Source organism: Saccopteryx bilineata, chromosome 2 (genome assembly GCF_036850765.1).
Source record: "Saccopteryx bilineata isolate mSacBil1 chromosome 2, mSacBil1_pri_phased_curated, whole genome shotgun sequence".
In the NCBI taxonomy this organism is placed as follows: domain Eukaryota; kingdom Metazoa; phylum Chordata; class Mammalia; order Chiroptera; family Emballonuridae; genus Saccopteryx; species Saccopteryx bilineata.
Genome location: NC_089491.1, coordinates 293,466,845 through 293,490,057, shown reverse-complemented (window position 1 = coordinate 293,490,057; position 23,213 = coordinate 293,466,845). Strand labels below are relative to the sequence as shown.

Here is a 23,213-nt window from a genome sequence, read left to right as displayed (position 1 = left end):
ATTCCTATATTGATTTATGGAAAAAGCTATACTATATTTACTGCTTACTAAACATTGCCTTAAATATAAATTTTACCTTGTCAACAAATTCTGAGTTTTTTTAATGTAAAAACCAGCTTTTACATTTACATCTCTTCTGGCTCCTAGTATAGCATCATACATGTACCAAGTACTTATAAATACTTTTTAGCCAGGAAATATACATAGATGCAACCAGCCATTTTAAAGTTTTTAGAAGGAATGCAACATATTTTCTTTTTGGTGACATTGAACATTTCTAATTTCGGTAAATGCATAAAACTAGTTAGGTATTTTCCATTAACATTGAAAATAAAAATAAAATGTTAAAAATATGTGGAATAAAATGAGCCCTAAATTAAGTAATAGTAATTGGTTATTTTGATATGAATTACCTTTTAATCCTCATTTGGTGTCCATTACTTCTGGGAAGCTGGTACAGCATTTTATGAATGAATATGGAATGAATGCCACTCTAATAATAAGCCCCAAACAAAAGGTGAATCTGCAGCCCTCGTCTCTGTCGTGTAGTATATCTTTGTCCCTGACAGGATAGGATGTTAGTTCTGATACAGCATGCCTCTACCCGTATGAAATTGTGAGTTGACTTCATATACATTCATTTTTTTATGTGGCTTGCTAGTATAGGGCAATTTCTGGTCTTGGAAGTCAGCTCCAGGCTTAAATTGGAATGCCACTACTTGCTTTATAGCTTTGGGAAAGTTAATTAACCTTCTTGTACTTCAGTTTCTTTCACTAAAAGGGCACTAATAATGCCTTGTAGTTTTGGTGTTACCTAGATGCTAACATAGTACCTAGTTTATAGTTGAGCACTCAGTAGAGAGTTAGCGTGTATGAAACTAAACAGCATTTTAGCTTTTCTTAAGGGAACTTATATTAGCGCTAGGGAGTTTGAAGGGTGTGTTGAAATTGTATTTACATTTTTGAGGGACTGATATTTGCTTGATGGGCTAATTATGGATTTTAACCAAATTGTGTGTCTCTGCTGATCAATTTTTTCTTTCATATTTTTATAAAATACCTCGTATATTGACACTCTTTTATGTTCTTACAGTCATTCATTAATACTCAGAATTGTCTTTAGGTTTAGGAATGTATGAAACGCCCCTCTTCCTAGCTCATGAAGAGGAGTCAGGTGGCCGGAGTGTTCCCACGACTCCCCTGCAAGTAGCGGCTCCGGGTAGGTCTCAGGCGGATGAGGAGGTTACGTGTTTTATTGGTAAAATGGAAGCTTGTGAGGCTTCTTCGGCTAAAAATTAAGGAAACCACAAATTTAAAGTGTTGATTACTTTTCTGTTTTTTTCATTTTGAAGTGAACGTGTTCACCGAGGGCGCTGCCAATGATGCTTCAGAGCACGCCTCTCAGTCGGTTCCGATGGTGACGACGTCCACCGGCACTTTATCCACCAGCAATGAGACCACGACGGGCGATGATGGCGACGAAGTGTTTGTAGAGGCCGAGTCGGAAGGGTGAGTGTTGACGCTCTAACTTTTGCTTGCTTTGGGCTTGCCAGGCTTTTGCATTTGTTTTCCTTTAGCCAGGAAGCAGTCTGTTGAGCTGTCTTTTCAATAGTTTCCTCTTAACAAAAGTAAACCAAGCCATACATTTTGAAAGACTTAATTTCTTGCATGTAATAATATTTTGGGACTTGCCGGTTGTTATTACAAAAGACAAATGTTATCTCCCTGAAAATTGCATGATATATTTATTCTATATTTCTTTAAAATCACTGGTACCCTTCCATTAATGTAGCTGCTTGATCTTTTTTCCCAGAAAGAAGTCTTTCTGTGAAAATTAGGAATATTAGGAAACGACTCAACTTTCCATTTAGTAGGAGGCTTTCAAGTGAACCTCAGTTAGCTTTTATTTATGTGCATTTAGAACATCTTACAAATTAGCCTGACCAGGCAGTGGTGCAGTGGATAGAGCATTGGCCCAAGACGCAGAGGACCCAGGTTTGAAACCCCGAGGTCACCGGCTTGAGCGCAGGCTCATAAACATGACCTCATGGTCACTGTCTTGAGTAAGGGGTCGCTGGCTTGGCTGGAGCCTCTTGGTCAAGGCACATATGAGAAAGCAATCAATAAACAACTAAGATGCTGCAACAAAGAATTGATGCTTCTCATCTCTCTCCTTCCTGTCTGTCTGTCCCTATCTATCTCTATCTCACTAAAAAAAAAATCTTACAAATTAGAATAATTATTTTTAAGATCTGACCAGATTTGTAATACATCTCTTATAAATAAAGTTTAACAGAAAGAAGTACTTCATGACAAATCATCTGGATTATTTTAAGACAAAGGCTGTAGACTGATTTAATGGGAAGAACTACTGGACAGTGGTCTTGGAGAAGTTTAACTTTGAAGGTGAAACCTAATTTTTTATTGATAAAATAAAAAGTTTCACTACTTTATGGTCAGAAGGATAGCTAGAAGTAGAACCCAGGTTTCCTAAGTAGAGCTCAAATATTTGGTTTTATTTGGCAATATTTTCTTAGAGTAATGATAGGCCAGTTCCAGTATATGAGGATGAAAGTAGTACTGTGCCCTAACATAGTACTTAGTTTTGAGGAGGCTCTAGACCAGCGGTTCTCAACCTGTGGGTCGCGACCCCGGGGTCGAACGACCCAAACACAGGGGTCGCCTAAAGCCATCGGAAAATACATATTTCCGATGGCTTTAGCCGCTGAGAAGCCACACTACTTAGGTCTGCAGCAGCACTATTCAGCTTGAACGCATGCATGAGGCCTCACACAGAGGAATCTGCTGTGCGGATTCTGCAGTGTAAAAGATCTGCCTCCTATAGAAGTCTATTGGGGGGGGGGGTGGATTCCACCTTTGGAATTTTTCTGCTCTAGGCAGAGTTCTAGCATGGAAAAAATTAAGCAACATGCTCTATATTTGAGTGGAATCTGCTGCGGCCTCCCATTGACTTGAATAGGAGAGGAAGAAATGTGTCGGAACTGCATTTCTGCAGTACAGGGGATCTCTCTTCTGCGGAATCCACGGGTCTCCCATTGAAGTAAATGAGATGTGGATTCCACCGCAGAAACCACTGCTTTATAGTGTGAAAGAGCCCTGAAAGATACCATGCTGTGCAGAAACTGCAGTGTATCCTATGACGTAGTTCACACTGTTCTATATATATAGAAAACTTGCCACTAATCTGGAAAAAACAGATCCATTAGTTAAGCAGCTATTTACAGAATGGTAGCCCCAATACACTAGGTAAGGAGGTCCATTAGTAATAAATATTTCTCAGTATATAATTAAATATTGTTTTTGTGATTAATCACTATGTTTAAATTATGTTTGATTTGTAGCAATGAGAATACATAATGCATATCAGGTATTTACATTCTGAATCATAACTGTAGCAAAATTACAGTTATGAAGTAGCCACCAAAATTATTTTTTGGCTTGGAGTCACCGCAACATGAGGAACTCTGTATTGTGGGGTCACGGCATTAGAAAAGTTGAGAACCACTGCTCTAGACCCTGCTGAGGACAGTAGCTGCCGTGCAGTCCATGCCATGTGTTCAGGTCACCTCATCTGTGACATTTCTATCCCACACAATACCTGTGCAAGGTGCACTCTCCACTTTACAGTGAAAGGGCTCAGAGTCAGAGCTTGTCCCACTGGTGGCTGACTCCAGCCCATGTGCTCTGTGCTTCCCACTTCAGCAGCACTGTTCAGCATCGCATAGTCATGAGAGCTATCTTTCAGGTACATTGTTGCTGATAATTACACCAGAGTTCACAGGTGATAAAAGCTGGAGCGGAGCCAGGGAGTCAACCACAGCGGCCTCATCTGCACCACTGCCCCTGCTGAGTCAGTGGTCTGTTAATAGTTAGGACTTGTGTGAATTAGTTCAGTGCTCAGTTCTGAATTGGAGTAAAGCTCTGCATTAAGTGATGAACTATGAGAAAGGGTTTGGAAGCAATAGGATACACTCCAGGATCAGTGTTGTATTTACTAATCAATTTTTGTTTTTCTTTCTTAGTATTAGTTCGGAAGCAGGCCTGGAAATTGACAGCCAGCAGGAAGAAGAGCCTGTTCAGGCGTCTGATGAGTCGGACCTTCCTTCCACCAGCCAGGACCCTCCCTCCAGCTCTTCTGTGGGTAAGTTCCTGCTGCTGGCTACGGTACAACCTGACATTTCAAATTTGTTTGCAAAAGACACTTTTAGTAGTAATAATTTGATCACCTTTTTTTTTTTTATTTAAATGCTGCTACCCAACATTTCTCATTTCTATCACTCTCCACCTTTTAACAGCTAGTAATTTTAAGTCACTGCACATTTCACTATAAGTTGTGGACAGTCATAACCTTTGTAGCCAAAATTAGAAAAATGTATAAATTATATAATTCTATGCTTTACACATAGTAAAGTATAAAAATTATAGCTATCATAATTGTTAATAATACAGTTAGTAAAGTTCTGTGTCCCAATTATATTCTGACATTCTGTGAGCATTGTCCTTTCTCAACAGAAGGGGCCCTAGTTATATCCTAGTCCTTTCTCAACAGAAGGGGCCCTAGTTATATCATACTAGAGTTTCCATGGAAAATACCGTTCTTGTTCCCTTTTCTGGTATAATGTGAAATTAGGATCTCTTTATTTCATAATATAAAACACTGAACTTCTCCATCTTAGTAATTATTTATTTGTTCAATAAATGTTTGAGTGCCTACCATGTGCCAGGCAGTTGCACAGAAAACTATGCCAAGAAAGTAACATTGAAGTTAAGACTGCAAAGAGGTTCGGGAGTGAAGCTGTGCAGTCATTTGGGGGAAGAGTGTTCTAGAATGAGAGCAATGGCAAATGCAAAGTCCATGAGGCAGGTGTGTGATGTGTTCAAGGGCAGTGTGGAGGCCAGTGTGCCGCAGCAAGGACGGGGAGAGATGAGCAGGTAGTAGGTGGGAGTGGGAAGGGTACATCTAGTAGATCATTGTAATTGCTTTGACTTGCATGGATAAAGCAGCTTTCGGAGGGCTTCAGGGAGCAGTGACATGATCTGACTTAGAGACTTAACGGTGTCAGTCTGGCTGCTCTGCAGAGGGCAGACTGGAAATGAGTAATGGGCAGAAGCAAGGAGAAACCTTGGGGGATAGTGCAGTACTTCACGGTAAAGATGATGTTATAGAAAGAATTGTGGAGTTAAGGTTGTGAGAAAAGGTCTGGGGAGATATATTTAAATTAGAGCTGGCAGGATTTCTGAAGATTGGATTTGCGATGTCAGGAAAAGAGATATGACTTGCAGTGGGTATATCATAATGGGTTTCTTCCTGTTTTTATTTGCCATCATAGTCCCCAACCCCTACCCTAGGGGTGATGCATGGGTAGGCACCAGGTAAATATTTATTAAATTAGTTGAGTGAATGAATGAGAAAAGTCAAGAACCTTTTTTCAAATAAAGAATTTTTTTCTGGCCCTGGCCGGTTGGCTCAGTGGTAGAGCGTCGGCCTGGCGTGCGGAAGTCCCGGGTTCGATTCCCGGCCAGGGCACACAGGAGAAGCGCCCATCTGCTTCTCCATCCCTCCCCCTCTCCTTCCTCTCTGTCTCTCTCTTCCCCTCTCGCAGCCGAGGCTCCATTGGAGCAAAGGATGGCCCGGGCGCTGGGAATGGCTCCATGGCCTCTGCCTCAGGCACTAACTAGAGTGGCTCTGGTCACAACAGAGCAACGCCCCAGAGGGGCAGAGCATCGCCCTGGTGGGCGTGCCAGGTGGATCCCAGTCGGGTGCATGTGGGAGTCTGTCTGACTGCCTCCCAGTTTCCAGCTTCAGAAAAATACAAAAAAAAAGAATTTTTTTCTTTTTATCCTTTTTTAATAACTTTTAAGTGTTGAAAATAAATGTACTCCTGTATTTTATCCCTGCATCTATTAGTTTTTGCCATTATAATCTTTTTTGTGTTTTGACTTGCTTTTTTGTGTCTTAATATTTTTCTTCTTAGATACTAGCAGTAGTCAGCCAAAGCCTTTCAGACGAGTAAGACTTCAGACAACATTGAGACAAGGCATCCGTGGTCGTCAGTTTAACAGACAGAGAGGTAAATTTCTGACATTTGACTATAGGATAGGATGTGGGATAGTAATAAATGGAACAACTTTTCTAATCCTTAAGTTTCCAACTTGTAACTTCTCTTTTTAAAATGTTCCAAGGATTGATTAAATAATTATACATTGCATATGCAATGTTGACTAACCTATAATTCCAGGAGACAGACATCTATACCATAGGTGTGTGATGAATATGTGCTTCTATTTATTTGTTTCTTCCTTGAATTCAGAGTAAGATTCGGAAAAGCTAGTGTTTAGTGCTGTGTAGTCATTTGGTACATCTCTGCCTATTACACTTTTCATACAGCAGAATAAAGCTTTGTGACTTTGTTCAGCTAGTAAAAAAAAATAACATTTTAAGATTTTTATGTTTTCTAATGTAACTATTAGAGAGTACATTCATATTATAAAAATATTAATCTAATTACAATGATTTTCATTGAAGAAGTGAAATATTTTTTTTGAAAATAATTTTTATAATGAACCAGGAAGATTGAATACTATAGTTTTGGGCTAAATTCTTAAAAGATGCATTCAGTTTGATTTTCTTCTCTTATAGGTGTGAGCCATGCAATGGGAGGAAGAGGAGGAATAAACAGGGGAAATATTAATTAAATGTCCTATAAACTATAATAACTGTGAATAAGATTGTCTAATCCATTTTAGTGTTATGATTGTCGAGTTTAAAAACATTTTTTCTATTTAAATCAATATACTTATACTTATCTCAACATTCTTTATTAATAAAATGTATTTCAGTGTCAAAATTTATTATTTTTTTTGTTTTGTTTTGTCTCTTCCTTTGCCCGTTGGTCTAAGGACAGTTGTACCAGACGTTGGACAGGGTCTGCCCAGAACGAGTAGTAACGGCTCTTGCTGTTCTGCTGGGCACATCAACGTTGTAGTATTGATCTAAATAGAAATCATTTCATTAATTAAGAGGAAAACAAACACTTGAACTTAAAGATAGATTATGTTATTATACTCAAAAGGCAGTGGTTATTTTAATATAAGAAATGTTTCTAATTAACTTGAACTTTCTGACGAAAAGAAAAATAATTGTTTTGACAGATTGACCTTTCACCTTTTAGTAAAATTAGATTTAACTCTCCTTTTTCAAAGTAAAAAATTGAGAAAACCAAGTTTTAAAATACTAATTCACTTGAGTTTGTTGTTGTTTTTTTTTAATTCCAATGGTCATTTTATAGACAGAATAACAGATTTCTAGATTTTTCAAAGAAAAATGTCTCAGGTAATATAATTTAATAAGATTCATTTTTCTGGCACTTCTTTCTTATCTTACAGACTGGGAAATGGTGCAAATCAGTGTAACTTGAAGGTAAACAGGGCCACCAATGATAAAAGCAAAATACTGTTTTCAGTAGCAATTTTTCTTAAGTAATTGGACATTATATCATAATTTACTTTTATCTCACAAAGAATAGGGCAGGATTCAATTGCAGTTTTTTTTCACTTAATATGCAAGTAAAGCAAAAAATGTCAGTTTTCTTCAGTGCAATTAGAATAAGCATTATTGTTCACTTCTCACCTTCAGTTACCATCGAACACTTGTGTATTTGTTTTGATTATATTTGTATTTCAGAGATTAAATCACATCTTTGGGCCACTATTAAGATTTTTTAACTCACCCTTAGAAAAGGCGTAGTAATCGTAGCCATCGGGTTTTCTGATGTTGGGCAGCGAGATAGCCGAAGTCACCACGCTGGGAAGTCCTCTCCACAGTGAACTCACTTTCACTTCGTTGTGGAGGAAGCCTGTGGATGGGATTAGAGAGCAGCTATTGGAGTCAGACAGGCCTGGTATGAATTCCAGTTTGGTCACATAGTAGCTCTGTTATCTTGAGTGTTATTTCATCATGTTGCCTAGTTTTTGCCTCTCTGACATGGTGTGAACACCTACCTTTATCACCATTTTGGGGGTTACAAATTTGTATATAATGTCCTTGGTAAAAGATACTTGATAAATGATACTCATTATAATTAAAAAACATCCATACTGCATTCTTTACCACAAAGAAAAAGAAAGGATTGATCTTTGATCGTTTACTGAGGCAAATTGATGTTTTGCATCAATAAGCTCAAAGTATTAGGGTTGTTTGGTAAGTATTATTAATAAGGCTTACTTTATAAGAAACTCAAATTACATCTACGTACTTTATGAGTAAGAATTCTTAGCACAGTAAAAAACATTACCTTTGTCTTGGTAAAGGACCCTCATGGGTGGCGAATAGTGAATCATGATGGTGTGTGTTTGAGGTCTGAGAGCCCGTTCGAAGCGACGTCTCCTAACCTGTGTTGTTTCTCCATACACTGGATAATTTAGAGCAGGCCGTCTACCAGTGCACTTTCTGTTGGGTTCCTGTCTATAAGTATACTGCTGAATTCTGCCACCTATTATGTATTAGAAAAACATACATAAATGAGCATTAATTTTAATCCCCTGAAAAAGATGGAGAAGACCTCTTACAAGGTAGAAGAAACAATGTTTTTCATAAAGTATGTCTTGACAATAATGGCTATTAGTCAGGGGTATCATAAAAATAATTACTAGACACTGCAATACTTGTGAATGAATAAAGCCAACAGACTGCATAGTTATATATTTAACTTTGTGTGAAAGTAAATGATGACATTCTTTATATCAATGACCAGAAAACAAGTAAAATTGTGATTTGCATGTTGTGAGATCTAAACACTTACTGCCCTCATTTTTTTTATTGAAAATATTTGATTAAGTATTAAATATATCTTTTGACAGTAACGAGTACTAAATGAAAATAGTGAATAAAATTTTCCTGGCAAATAAATTCTTGAATGTTGTATAATTTTGTCAATTGTGTGACACATACCTCTCTTGAAAAAATACACCGATTCAGGTCTGTCCTTATATTTTGGTATTGAAAGAGATGCCACTATCTTTCCAGTTAGTCCTCCAAACCCTTTTACGATTTGTTTGGGATACCCAGGATCTTGAATATCGTTGGTGAAACGCCAGTACTGAGAATCCTGATAGTTTAAAAGGACATGATGTCAACAGCTTTGGGGGGTTAGAGTTGAAAGGTTAGGAATTCATTCTTAGATTTAAGTATAAGGAGAAAGTTTTAACTTATGTATTTGAATAAGTTAACCATTAATGTTACTAAATTGTGTTAACTTAAATTTTGATTATAACTAAATTATATTTTATTAAATTTTGATGATAGAATGGTTCACTAAAATGTGAATGTGAAGCTGATTAATGTTTTTGTAATAAAGGTTAACTACTTGCTGCTTTCTCTCACAAAAATGTTTTTCTTACCTTAAAGAAGAACGTTTTTCCTTCACAGTTGCACCTGGTAAAAACAGTATCAATGGGGGAGGGGATACCCCAGACTTCAGTAATTCTACGAGGAGGAGATGGTGGACTAGATGGGCTTAGCATCCAGAAATAATGACCTAAAATTTAAAGTGACAGGTCAGCCTACAAGCTGAATGAATCTTAGATCAATCCCAAAAGAAACCAAAATGAAAATAAATTACCATGAAAACACTGAATTAGTTAACAAGCATTCTATGAATTGAACTTTACTAAGAACTGGACTAATATAGAACGAAGTATTCAAACATTTCTGACAGTAGATGTTTCTGAAGTCTGAAATTTAGCATAACTTTTGAAATATTTTCATTTGCCAGTCTCTCTCGAAAGAGCTTTCTGACTTTGTGACATACAGGAAGTCACTTTTCAATATCTTTATCTTTCAGAATTAAGGAGTTACAATTAGTGGGCTCCTAAAATCTGTTCAGCCTCTGCTGAGCAAATCTATACCTTCCTTTCAGATTCAATCTAAGTATAAGAAGACCAGACTGGCAGTCAGTATAGAGAATTAACATGTGACTTGTTCTGTGACTAAAGAGTGATGAGTACATGACAAGATGTTATTTCCAAATACAATAGAGCAAAGAAAATCTTAGTGTCATTTTATTTGATAGGAAATAAAATTTGAGCTACCTTTTAATTCCTAATGGTAGAAAAAAATCAGTATGATTTCATTCTCTTTGTTTCATTTGTTACTCTACTATGTAATTTTGTTAATCCATTATTTTGGAAATTACTCAGATTTTCATAAATTGTGTTCATTAATCAAGTTCCCCTTCAAAAAGCTCAACCCACATTACCATCTCCTATGGCTTTGGATCTCATAAACACCAAGAACAAAATGCTGGGCAGAAAAAGAAGTGTGTGCATAGCTCACCTCGGAATGCAACTAGTGTCCCGTTGGCCAGAGTTGTCAGTCCATCCACTGGTTTGCCATTGCATAAGTCAGTCTCATCTAAAACAACAAAATTTAAGTCAACAAAACAAAATGGGAAGAATGTTTTACGTTTTTTCAAACTCTCCCAGAGAATTTCGTTTCCTCTGTTCACTCTTTCCAAAGTTCTTGAACGGTGTACAGTGTGAGTTGCGTGTATTTCACAGGTTGAGAGAGAAGTAACATATTTCGTAATTGTCTTACTTAAAGGTGATGCTAGGTAGAAAGGGATGGACTGGAATGAGCCAGGTTACTTATCTTCAAGTAAATTATTGAATGTTTAATCTCAACATGACATTTTATCTTTTAGTTCTAATTGCCCTTTGGAATTGGTTTGAAAAATAAAGTAATATTGTAGGGTTTTGCTTTGCACTGTACTTTATTTTAGGATTCCCAACTAAATATTTTTGCCATTCTGTACACTGGCTCTGCTTACAGAAACACTGAGTTCCTAACATTGGGTCATTTCTTCATTCTCCATAGCTCAAATAATTATGGTCAGTACTCTGCTTGCCTATAGAGAAGCAGTAGAACTTCCCAAGTTCAGGGTTCTAGGTAATGCGTATCAAAATAAATTGGGTCATTCCAGTTCTGGTAGATTTACATTAACATTCCCAACTTTAAAGAATGAAAGTAGTTCTCTTTACCTGAAACCATGGGGTTGATGCCAATGCCTTGGCTTGGTCCTCTCACAATGATATCGGTGCCTGGAATAACTATAGGAGTTAGCACAGGGGGCCTGAGGATCATGTAAGGTTTTTCTCCTTCAGTAGCTTTTGCATCGTCATCCTTTGGATTTCCTTCATCCGTTTCTGAGTTATCTGGGTTAGAACTGGTGGTGGTTTGGAGCATGGCTTCCCCAGAAGGGGCAGGGTTCGGTGTAGGCACTGGTGATGTCATCTTTGGAGGAGATGGTGTAGGCTTTGGTTTTCTCACTTTAGGTGTTGTGTTTGGCTTTTTGGTAGAAGTGGGCATGTTGGGTGCTTTGGTTGGCTTTGAGGATTTAGGAGTTGTCACTTTGGAATTAGTAGCTGTATCTTCTGATACGGTTGTTTCTTCATTTGTATTCACAGCCTCTTCAGTTGTAGTAGTTGTCTTTTTTGTTGCAGTCATCTCTGTGGGTGCAAGAGTTGTTTCTTTAGGAGTAACTTTGGATGATGTCGTGGTATCCTTGGTAGTAGTAGATGTTACCTGCACGGTTGTACTTGTTACTTTGGATTCAGTGGCCTTTCCTTCTGCTGCAGTTGCTGTCTCTTTTGTGGTACTCTTAGATGTAGCAGTAGTAATTTCAGTTGTGGTGTGCGTGCCTTTTTCTGTTGTCTTATCCTTTGATGTAGTAGTCATTTCAGGTTTGGGTTCTTCGGGAGCCTTGGTTGTAGGTACAGCAGGCTCCTTGGGACTGTTTTCAAGAGCCTTTGGTGTGGGATCTACAGGAGACTCAGGAGTTGATGCAGCAGGGTCCGCAGGAGGAGTGGGAGGCCCCATGGTGGTAGCTGGAGTAGAGACCTCTGAGGGTGTTGGAGCAGGTGTCTTGGGAGAAGTTGGAGCAGGCTCCTTGGGGGTGGTGGGTTCAGGCTCCTTGGGGGTGGTGGGTTCAGGCTCCTTGGGGGTAGTGGGTTCAGGCTCCTTGGGGGTAGTGGGTTCAGACTCTTTGGGGGTGGTGGGTTCAGGCTCCTTGGGGGTGGTGGGTTCAGGCTCCTTGGGGGTAGTGGGTTCAGGCTCCTTGGGGGTAGTGGGTTCAGGCTCTTTGGGGGTGGTGGGTTCAGGCTTCTTCGTGGTGGTGGGTTCAGGCTTCTTTGTGGTGGTGGGTTCAGGTTTCTTCGTGGTGGTGGGTTCAGGCTCCTTGGGAGCGGTGGTTGTAGGAGTAAGAGATTTGGCTGTAGTTTCAGCTTTGGTTGTAGTTTCAGCTTTGGTTGTGGATTTAGCAGAAACTGATGTGGTTTCCGAATCTTTAGCAGATGTTTTTTCTGCACTTCGTGTCTCTTTAGATGATGTCTTCTCTGTTGCACTTGCTGAAGTCTCTTTAGTTGTTATAGAAGTCTCTTTAGTTTCAACTGTTGTCTCCTTATTGGCTGTCGAAGTCTCTTTGGAGGTTTCAGGTGGACTGGGTTTAGTTGTTGTTTTCACTGTTGTGATCTTGGAAGTTGTGGTAACTTGACTGCGTTGGGTGGTAGGCACGTCAGGAGCTGAGGTGGGCTTGAAGTCATCACTGTCCTGTCCACTTCCATCTTCATCAGCTGGTGGTTCTGGGGTGGGTTTCTTTTTGGGAGTTGGTTTCTTGTTATCTTTTACTAGAGAAAAAATTAACATCTTTTTAAGTAGGTTTATTTTGTCTTTAATAATGATATAAAAATCCCATTCTTATCACTGACTAGCTGTGTGTCTCTCAGCAGATTGCTGACCTCATATGTCTATTAGTTTATTGGAAAATGTTAAATACTTAACCTATCTTGCTGGGTTATTTTAGGGAATGAATGAGATAAGGGGGTGAAAAGCATGAGTAAAACTACAATTAATACATGGAAACAAGTGGCAAGTTTGAAACAACCAACTTGATCAATAACACTCATCCATTCACAGTAAAGCTCTTTGGCCTTCCCTTTCTCCATTTCTCTTATTCCTCATTGCTCAGTGCCCCCTTCTTTCCTCCTGAAACCCTAATTCCAACATCTTGTAGATTCACTGCAGCAATTACCTGAGACGCCTCTACAGCTACATCTAAGGGTTCTCCAGGCACTCCCATGGCCCCTGCTGAGCCCTGTTCCTCTACACAATGCCATTAGCTGTTCCCTTTCCTCCACCCAGTCCCAGAGACTATAGAGAGAGGATTAGAATGCCACGGCAGCAAAAAGACCCTATATTTAATAAGGTTTGCCATAGCAGCTGCCCCACGGGTGAACTACAGCGCCCCAGGGGTGCATCACTGGTGTGAGTTCCACTGAGCAACCATGTATTACTGCACTTCCATTGTGTGCAGGACTCTCTGGATGATTCCAAGATTAACTATCTGGCTATTCAGCTAGTCAGAAGCTTCAGGGGAAATCACAACCACCCAGGAAATAGTTCTTTAAAACTCCAGTATCCAAAATCCAGTATTTCCTGGAGAAAGAGAATATAGTTTAGAATTTCAGGAAATAAAAAGGAGAATAAAAGGAACCTCTTTGCAGGAGGTAATGGCCTGCTTTATAGTACATGGTCTAGTGCAGAAAAATCAGCCAGATAGGACGTCTAATTTATTAGGAAAATAATAAAGAGGATCTGAAAAATGTGAAGAATAATTTTGCCTTTCCCAGAAAGGTATAGAATTTAATAAATTAACACTTTAAAGCAGTATATGTGTTTGCTAAATAAAAGAAATCTGAGGAAGCAAAAAATGAAAACACAAGGAAGATAGAAGAAGAAGAAAGAAAAAGGCTATCAGGTAGACAGGAACTGGAATAGAAGACCACCGTCATCTCCGGCGCCATCCTGTGGTCTCACAGTTTCTGCTACTGCATCTTCTTATCCTTTACATTAAGAATGGTTTCTTAGTGGCTTCGCTCTAATTTCCTAGTAGGAAGTTTGCATGGGTATCTTCTGAAATAACTTACATGCCCCGCCCCACCCCCAAATATCGAAACGTCCTCAAAGCATTCTACCAACACCCACTACTTTTAGGCAATTTTTGTTATGGCATTGATATAGTGTTTGATCTGTATCAATGCTCAAACCTTTGGGTTTCTTCTTTAATTCTCTATTAGCAGCTGAATTTTTGGAAGACTTGAATTTCCGAATACTTGAAGAAGAAGAAGAGGAGGAGGAAGACTCTTGATTTTCAGAAACAGAATGTTCTATAAATCAAATAAAAAAGTTGATCACACCAATTCCAATTGTGATTTAAAGCAAAAAAGAACTGCCAGTCCAAATACAACAAAAAAGTGCTGTTTACTGATCTATAAATGTCTGTGTTCTGCCTTTACTGTAACAGTATGATGATCATCTGCCCTTCTAACCTAATTGTCATTTAAAAGCAAGACACCTGAGCTTATCACAGATACTAGCAATGCAACTGTATAACTTTCTCATATCTTACAGAATGTAAATATTCTGCAAAAAAAAAAAAAAAAAGTTTTTTTTTTTTTTAAACATTAAGTTCTATGTCTTCTGATTATTTTAACCTAGACCCATACTGGGTTCAGTAAATAACAAAAATAAATATCTGAGGGTTTATACTTTGGCTTATGTTTCAACTTAAAACAAGTAAACAAAAAGTATAATGAACCTTTAATGACTCTTAAGATTACCGTATTTCCCCATGTATAAGATACTTCCATATATAAGACGCACCTTAATTTTGGGGCCCGAAATTTGAAAAAAACAACGTATTACACAAAGTTACTGAACTCAAATTTTATTCATCATAAAATTCATGCAATTCCTCATCACTGTCAAAACTCCTATCCATTAGCTTTTCCTCATCTGTGATGACAAATCACTGTCTTCTACAGTGAATGCAAAAACAAGCACAAAAAAGTGGGAAATGCAAGTAAAAAATCTACAACCACTCTATAAGACGCACCCAGTTATTAGACTCCAATTTTTTTCCAAAAAAGGCGCATCTTCTACATGGGGAAACACAGTACCCTGTTCTAGGAGGAGTCTTATCAAAGCTGTCTCCTACAGGTTACTCATCTCAGAAACCTCCTTTGGTTAAAGCTGTCTTCTTCCTACCTTCTGTTATTTCCTCTGATTCTACAACTTTCTTAGTCTTCTTCTTGTCTGGTGATTTGGGTGAGCGTTTGGCAGGTGATTTGGGTGAGCGTTTGGTGGTTGATTTGGTGGGTGGAGGCGCTCCTGCAGGCGGGGGTGCAGTCTTTGAAGGTGTTGGTGAGGTGGGGTTGTGCACTGAGGCCAAGCAAGACAGGTCAGTTAACATCTTGTCTGTATTCATCAGCAACTCGAACTGCGAAAGCCATGGGTGCAGCTCGCTTTAAGAGCAGGCGCTGGTGAAAACCAGCGTGGGCAGGCTGTAGCCCAACACTAACCACTTCAAACCAATTAGATCTGAGGATGCATTGCCATAAAATATCAATTCTCAAATTGTTACACATTGTGACAGGGAGCAAAGGCTCAGGAGTGAGAAGAACTCCAGTCCTGGGCCTGCAAGGCTCTACCCAGGGACCTTGGGGGAATGGGCGAGTCCCTTCGGAACTTCGTTCTCTTGTTTGTGAGCTGAGATGTTTATTCTAGATGATTTCTGGCAGTACTTGTCTGTCTAAAAAATACCTGACTTTTATAAACTCCATCCCTGCGCCTGCCTTCCATGATGATCAAAATCATTACTGCATGTGGAAGAGAAATATATTTATAATTACATTGTTTGTTTTCATAGTCTAAATCGATGCCAATTTACCTTTCATTTATTTTTTTTTAATAACTACAAAAAAAGGTAAAACTTCCACAGCGCCACATTATACTTTTCTCAAAATTTTCTGCCTTTCCCCAAGTTAAACAGCTGTTAATGGTTTGATGCTTTTTTTTTTCCAACTTTTTGTCACCTCTCCTGTCACCTCTTTTCATGTCTAGAAGAGAAGACATGTTTTGATCATTAGGAACCAGAAGGAAAGGAGAGGGGACTTCTGAAAGACGGAAAAGCAGAACAGTGGGGACACTCTGGGTAGTAGACTGTGACCATAAATGCTGCCGCTCTTGCCAAACCTCTCTCTCCGCACTATCGCTGCAGTCTCCGTGAACTGACCACCGCAGCTCTCTCCCTCCTTCCCGCCCAGCAAGAGCCACACATGCCTCCCCTGAAGAAACGCTCTGCCTCATACCAGCTAGTGATCTTCAGCAAAACATTTAATCTCTCGGACTGTATTCTCATTTCTTCAATCCTTGGCATGTTATGACATTGAGATAGATAGATGCCTACAAGCAATCTTTCTAGCAATCTTGAAACACCTGAGTGGTGAATCACAAGATAACTTGGTTGTTACTTTTTAAAAAAATGAAGAATGGGAGCTCTGGGTGTTCCTTTATTTTCAGCTGGGACCCTGACTCTCTCTCTCTCTCTGTGAATTCTGTCCACGAAGCATTGCCTTTATCGATTTTCCCCATTGAGTTTTCCATAACCCTCAGGCACTCTGACCCACCCCTTCGTGGCACACAGCATTATCTTTAGTAACAGGTTCTCAATGCTTCATGGCTCTAACCACCCTTACTCCCCACCTATTCTCTGCCCAAAATGCATTCTTAGTTTTCTGTCTTTCAGCCAAAACAATGACCAGGGCAGTGGGTAAACAGGTCCCACTCTCCATGGGTCCTTCTGGAAGCGGCAGGTGCCTGCACTCTGAGTGTTTGATCCCCAGGGTGTCATCGCCTCTACTTTTGGAATGCTTTCCAGTGGAAACACTGAACAGTCGAGAAATGTCCCCCAGCTCTGCTGCTGATGCTCTCCACCCTGTTTCTCTCCTGTCCGGAAGACGCATGGGGTGCAGTCTTGTTTAAATAAAAAGAGAGGGTTATGCAAGCAATGCGTGTTTTCACTTCCTTCCACAAATAATGAACATTTGTTGAAAGAAAGGAATCCACTGTTTAAGTATGTTTCTAAAATCTTGTGTGTTTTTTGGGTAAAATTTAGAGAGTTTGATTATGCTCTTGGAGTACTCCTTCAGGACCTATGACCAGAGAAGATTTCAAGGCGGGCAGGGCTCTCCCCTTTTATTGATGATCACACACAGGCACTTGGGGAGAGACAAACGAGGTGACAGTCCAGCGGAAAGTGACATATGATGGACAGTTAACACATCCTTGGTACGTTTGCTTGTAATGTTAATGCCTTAAAACTAATTCATAAATTAACTAGTCCTGAGAAGCTGAAAGTGTTGATTCTCTCCTTCAATACACACTGAAAAACAGCAATACCAAGAGCACAGATAGCTCAAAGGACAGATGACTTTGTGGGGTCAGCTCCATTCAGGTGAGAAGAAATACATCAGGTGACTTAGTTAAGGTCAGTTTAACCCGGAAGCGAACCACAGCTGCAGGAGAAAGCATCTACACTCGGGCCCCATCCTCTGGTTACTCAACCGGCCACCTCTGTGCTCCGGGGCCTGGCCCGGGGTGGGGGGCTGTTGGAAGAGGCTCTAGCTCTTTAATTTATCTTGGTGAAACAAAATGCACGTGAAATAGCTTATCTGTTAGTAGAATCAAGACCTTAGAGGGACGGCGTGTTAGACATTCTTGGTGAAGCGAAGGCAGGTGCCCAGCTGTGGCTGGTGCTCTGATGCTTACCTTCTTCACAGAAATCTGCGTAGTCCGAACAGCACTTGCCGTACTTCTTACATTCTGAGTCACAGTCACACTCCCTCCCTCTTGCAAAGGACTCGAAGCAGCGGCCTTTACAGGAAAGCTCTACCCAGAGCAAAACAGAACATTACGGATTAATGACGCTGCAACCCCGGCCAGGTCTGGGGAGCCATTCCCCACCTCCTAGCTGACCAGAGCTCCCATAGTGCATTTCTAGGTCCTTTCTGCAGAATTTGGAAAGGGGACAGTTCCCCAAGTGGAGACAGCCTACGTCGAAAAAGAAATATGGTGCCTTAGGGAAACGTTTCTTGCCCTTCAAGGCAGACACCCCAGTGCTACCTGAGTCACTTACATGTACGGACAATGGAAAATTGGGAAATGTCTCATCAGTAGATTACCCTTCATACGACATCCCTCATCTTCTCTCCTCCTCACACCACTGCTTTGTAATAAAATTTTGTTAATGTTCAGATCCTATGATAATATAGTCCAAATAGGGCAATGTTTCAGCTCAAATTTATTTATAATGCAGAGACCTTTCGTATGACAAACTGGGCAAGGTGTAGAGTTGAAAGATTTCAGCCTAATCCATTGTCAATGGTGTGGACTATGTATGTAAGACAGGCCTCCTTATTTCAAAAAAAGCCTGGGTCACAGGCACAATGACTCCACCGAGGCCCATTTGACATAATTACCTTACACAACACATACATTATACAACAATATATTTATCAGCTTCACCTGCAAATTCTAGAACAAGAATAATTTTGAAACCATTTTCATTATAATTTTCATAAATACACAATGTTTCCTTGTTAACAACAAAATGGCTCAAAATGCATTCAAGTGAAATACTACTATTAATTGAAAATTCAGCCCCTTTGCGTTGTCACTGAAACTCATCATTAAACACTAATGCTTCATCTTTAAAGTACCATTTCCAGGCAATTTAGAAACATGTTAATATAAAAAAAAAAAGTCAAGTAGTAGATAAGATTGTTATATATCCCTGGATTCTTCTAGTCAAACTACTGAAGGGCCCTATCACTAAGCAATTACATCTCATATTTATTTAATGACTCCAGAGTCACGGTGTTAAGTCTCCATTTAACACAAGACCTTTTACTTGGCACTAGGCAGCACTTTGTGCAAGTGACAGATTTTCAGGCTCCCCGTACAGCTTTAACACCATCCTTAGTACCGCACATTGCAACATTTAGGCGAGGGCAGGGAAAGGCACTTGGACAGAAGGAGGGGAAACAGTGTAAGCACAGCGAGGGGACTCTCAAGAACAGCACTGCTCGACGGGGGCCGCCAGCTCTCGGGACTTACCCACAGTGCAGACTTTCTTGAAATCAGGGCAGCACTCCATGTAGTGTTGACAGTTATAATCACAGTTGCAGGGGGTATCTCTAGAATACCCTTCCCCACATCTCCCTGCACAGCTTGATAAATCTAAAATTATACAATATAGCGTAAACATGGCCAAACCACTTAATCGAAAGGGAGGGAACTAATGAGGAGGACAGAGCCATTGGGTGAGAGAGAATTTTATCTACTGGAAAAGGTTGGGAATGATAGATAGCAATACGTCCAGGTGAACCTTGCCTGATCTTGTACGAGACCCACTTTATTCTTTACTAGACTGAGAAGATAAATTCTCTTTTACTCCTGGGAGAGGGGTGGCAACCACTGTTCTACTGATGCTGCTACTCAGATGATGGCTTGTTGCCATTATTTGAGCATCTTTGTGCTGGGTACTCAGTCACATTATCTCTAATGCTTATGAAAATGTTGCCAAGAGAGTATGAATAGCTTCTTTTTAGAGCTAAGGGAACGGAAACATTGAAATTTTAGGAACTTGCTTAGAGGCACCCAGCTAGTGACTAGATCCAGTAGACATGGATTACAGGTCAGTGAATGCCTGTTAATTATTTGTACTGACCTCTTGCATCTCATAAATGTCCTAATTTGGATAATAAATGATATGGTTACCTTAAGTCAACAGTCCATCTAGAATTTAAACCCTGTTATATCTGATTCTAAAGCCTTAACTTTTCCCACCCATTCACATTCTTAATGATGAGTTTAAAGTGAGCTGGTCGTGCCAGCAAAAACCTTCCTAAGCTTCTTCTTCCTTTCCCTTTTCTTGGTGGGGGTAACTGGGTTCTTTAAATGTTGGGGAAGTCAGATGCTTACAACCACTGCTAAAATGATTGCAAAATAGGTAACTCTTGAAAGAGCATCTGGGTGTAAACACCAAGGTCATGAACGGAGTGTTTCTGGGTAAAATAAAACAAAGCACAATTATTGCCAAATATATTTTCCATATTATTTGGAAAACACCTTGAAATCCTCCCTGAGAGATAACCACAGAAACGTAACAATTGACTCCATCTCTGGAATAGGAACTGGCAGGTGCAATGCCCAAATCCACAGAGGGATGTTGAAACACGCTGAAAAAAATAAAAATCTCTAAATGGTGAGTCCAGGCGAGTTCAAGTCTTCACACGCAAATAAAACAGTAAATTTTAGGACAACTTTCAGAAGTTTTTGCATACATATGTGCACACTGCACACAAACTGCATATATAGTGTATGTATATCAATACATATATTATATATAAAAGAAATAAGGGAATGGGAAGAGGTTGAGAAGGCAAGACAAGCAGACAAGACGACATCTGAAGGTTATTCTTTCACAGTTAGCAGATTTCTGAAATAAGGAATCAACTGTCTTTGCAGGAAAAGTTTATTTTCATAGATTAAATATCTGTCCCACTCTTGCTATTTATTTTAACAACTAATTTTAAATTCATTTCCTTAAAGGAAAATCAAACCGTTTTAGTGAACAATTGACTCTATCACAGAGGAATGTGGATTAGGAGATGCAGCCAGTGTTGTGAGCCCGGTAATTCTATTCTGAGCGAGCAGAAGGCTCTGGCGAGACCAGCCCAGTCATTATTCCTTATGAAATATTTATATTTGCTTTCGTGCATTTTCCATTTTTTCTTATCTAAGCAATTCTGAAACTATGTTCATGGCAGGCAGTTATCTTTCTTGCTCAGGTTTGTGAGAATTTTAGTTATTTTTACTGGAAATGTCTATTTCATAAGTGTAATTTCACCATAACGATTGTGTACCTAATATCAAAGATATTCACGTCTGTGCAAATAAAATCCAGTCTGGATGGACAGTGCTTATAAGAAAGTATTTTTTTCAAAGACTAATAAAATGCCATTTCAAACATTGCAAACATTCATTATAACATGCTATCTATATCTACATTATACCCAAGTAAGTTATTTATCAATAATTTATTTGATTTAAGAGACTAGTTAAATTTCCTTGTAAATATGTAGGTTAAAATTATATGCCATTTAAATACTGTTCTTATCAGCTAATCACATGATATTGTATCATTTCAGTGACATCTGCATATTTTTTAACTTTTCAGAGAATCATGGGAATAATGAGTGCAAAAAGTATTCTATAGTAAAGCTTGGAACCTCTTGAAAGATTTCATAATACAGGAGAAAAAAGAATTCCCAAATGCTTATAAATGTTACATGTATTTTACAGATATATTCTGTATTAAACTTAAACAAATATACATTTTTAGAAACCTATTTCTTTTATTGTCATAAAAGTCAGAACTGAATGACTAGCAGTAGGTTGTGAAATATAATTATTTTGGACAGTGAAGGTACCTTGAGAAGAAACTTGCTGGGTCAAGAAAACAGAAAGCAGCAGCAACAGGTAAATGGGGAGTATCTTCCATTCCATGGTTGTTCTCAGGAACCAAGCCTTGAAAAAGAAAAGGAAAAATATCAGAAAATCACTCTTTCATAGCTCCAGGGCTTATGTCTGTGTTGCACACAGTGTCTCAGCAACTTTTAAAACGCAGTTTGTTGAGAAAACCATCCCATTCCTGAAGCAAGACTTTTTACAGTAATTGGTTTTCATTCTAAGCTTTTAGTAAATATTTAACCGTTGAATTAACTCTTACGCTCAGTCATGTTATTGAACATTTTAATTCTTTAGAAATCCCCCCAATAGAATACAAACTTATCTTACAGCACTATTCAAATTAAAACCTGTACTTACAGGGAAAGATTTAATTCCTATTTTTTGGGGAAAAAATAACCAACTACAGTAAAATTTAATTTAATAAACACAGGAGTTATTGTTCCAATTGTCCCTTAACTCTCAATATAAATACACAAGCTTCTGACAGGTGTGTGGCATGAATGCAATCTTTTCCAGACCTTCCCAACTACTCTCCTTACAAATCTTTTTTCAGATATCTTTAAAAGAAGTTTATCGCTATTGAATTGAACACACACTCAACTCCATGAAGCAAGTTAACTTTGACACTTACCGTAAAAGAATAGATGAATTTCTCCAGTGTCCTGGAAGTTTATATATCAGTGTAAAGGCACTGGGATGAACCAATTAGTCCAAAGGTTAGACAAAATCAACAGTGACAACCTATGAAATCAAGCTTTCCTCATTTATTGGAAGAGAGCCCAGATGACTAGACTTAGGCAACATCTGGAAAACACTTCCATTAAGAAAAATGACTACTACAAAATAAATTTAGATTTATTGGCCCAAACACTTTTAATTTTCTAAGTGAACAAGTTGTTCTGAGATGGTAAAGCCCTCTGGCAGGCTTTGACTAGTGTAGCGAAACAGCAAGTTGAAAATGTCAAATGCTGATATTATTTCTTTCTCATGCACCCCCACCCCTGCACCCCAAGTCTATCTAGCCAAGATCGGTTTTGAAACTTATCTAGTATTAGCTAGTGACATGTATTTTCTGAATTTACACTATTAAATCAAATGTACATCTATTTTCTTGAGTATTTTTGTTCTCACGAAGCTCAGAAAATATGCTCTAAATTACCTACGAGTGTATGATCCACCGTGTGGATTTTCTAGGTACCTTTACTATGAAAAAAAAAAAAAAAATGCTTACAAATCATATCCCTTCCTTAGTTCCTTTATTTAAGCATGCAGTGTTCAGAAAAGTTCTCTTAAAATTACTAATTTAGCTTCCTTGTCCCAGAGAAAATGTGAACGGTCAGCCTTCCAGAGCCAAATCTGGCTCAGCGCCAGGCGTTACCGCATTGTGACCCGCACTACTCCGTTCAAATCAATCCCATCTCCTACGGGAGGCCTCGCTTACATCCTGGCACCTCTGTGAAACCTTCTCAGATCAATTGCAGATTCATCACAGCCAGAATCACAGTCAACCAAGGTACTGCATTTCATTGAAATGATCTGTTCATCTGTTTCCTTTCCACCCCAACAGACTGATTTCCGCAAGGACAGTCAAGGTCTGTGCCTTAATTCTGTTTCCCGTGTATAGCCCAGCGCTTCCCCAAGGTTGTTCGACACAGGTCACTGAAACAAACTGATGTATCCCACACGCCACCGTGTTATGTATCCGTTGGGTGCTGCGTTTAATTATTACAAAATGCCTTCAAGTTGAATATAATTGCCCACATTT

At 39.1% G+C, this 23,213-nt stretch overlaps 2 protein-coding genes across 6 annotated transcripts in view; one reads left to right on the top strand and one right to left on the bottom strand.

Moving 5' to 3' along the window:
* Window positions 1-6,797, top strand: part of TPR (translocated promoter region, nuclear basket protein) — a 59,759-nt gene extending 52,962 nt beyond the window's left edge. For both annotated transcript variants that reach the window (XM_066261350.1, XM_066261349.1), the window contains exons 48-52: window positions 1,124-1,219; window positions 1,353-1,509; window positions 4,044-4,162; window positions 5,997-6,092; window positions 6,662-6,797. In XM_066261350.1, the coding sequence (XP_066117447.1) occupies window positions 1,124-1,219; window positions 1,353-1,509; window positions 4,044-4,162; window positions 5,997-6,092; window positions 6,662-6,717 (524 nt within the window). In that variant the 3' untranslated portion in view covers window positions 6,718-6,797. The remainder of the gene's footprint in view (window positions 1-1,123; window positions 1,220-1,352; window positions 1,510-4,043; window positions 4,163-5,996; window positions 6,093-6,661) is intronic.
* Window positions 6,798-6,824: 27 nt separating this feature from the next.
* PRG4 (proteoglycan 4) lies at window positions 6,825-21,598 on the bottom strand. Of its 4 annotated transcripts, XM_066261351.1 has the most exons (12): window positions 21,409-21,598; window positions 19,031-19,153; window positions 17,684-17,803; window positions 15,122-15,295; window positions 14,122-14,241; window positions 11,059-12,702; window positions 10,355-10,432; window positions 9,421-9,557; window positions 8,972-9,128; window positions 8,316-8,513; window positions 7,752-7,877; window positions 6,825-7,014 (listed from the first exon to the last, which is right to left on the bottom strand). In XM_066261351.1, exons 1-12 carry the CDS (start codon window positions 21,482-21,484, stop codon window positions 6,917-6,919), a joined length of 3,051 nt encoding a protein of 1,016 aa, XP_066117448.1. In that variant the 5' UTR covers window positions 21,485-21,598; the 3' UTR covers window positions 6,825-6,916. The 4 variants fall into 4 exon arrangements, with proteins under 4 accessions (XP_066117448.1, XP_066117449.1, XP_066117450.1 ...); XM_066261352.1 differs by lacking the exon at window positions 19,031-19,153; XM_066261353.1 differs by lacking the exons at window positions 14,122-14,241; window positions 15,122-15,295 and having other exon boundaries at window positions 21,409-21,596.
* Between the last annotated feature and the right edge of the window lie 1,615 nt (window positions 21,599-23,213).

Bases quoted from the DNA above. Each gene is read 5' to 3' on its own strand.
- PRG4 (XM_066261351.1), bottom strand. From the start codon at position 21,484: ATGGAATGGAAGATACTCCCCATTTACCTGTTGCTGCTGCTTTCTGTT. The intron at 8,514-8,971 runs GTATGTGTCACA...AATACATAATAG, and splicing joins GGTGTATTTTTTCAAGAGAG to GTGGCAGAATTCAGCAGTAT. The intron at 7,878-8,315 runs GTAATGTTTTTT...TCCCATCCACAG, and splicing joins GGTCCTTTACCAAGACAAAG to GCTTCCTCCACAACGAAGTG.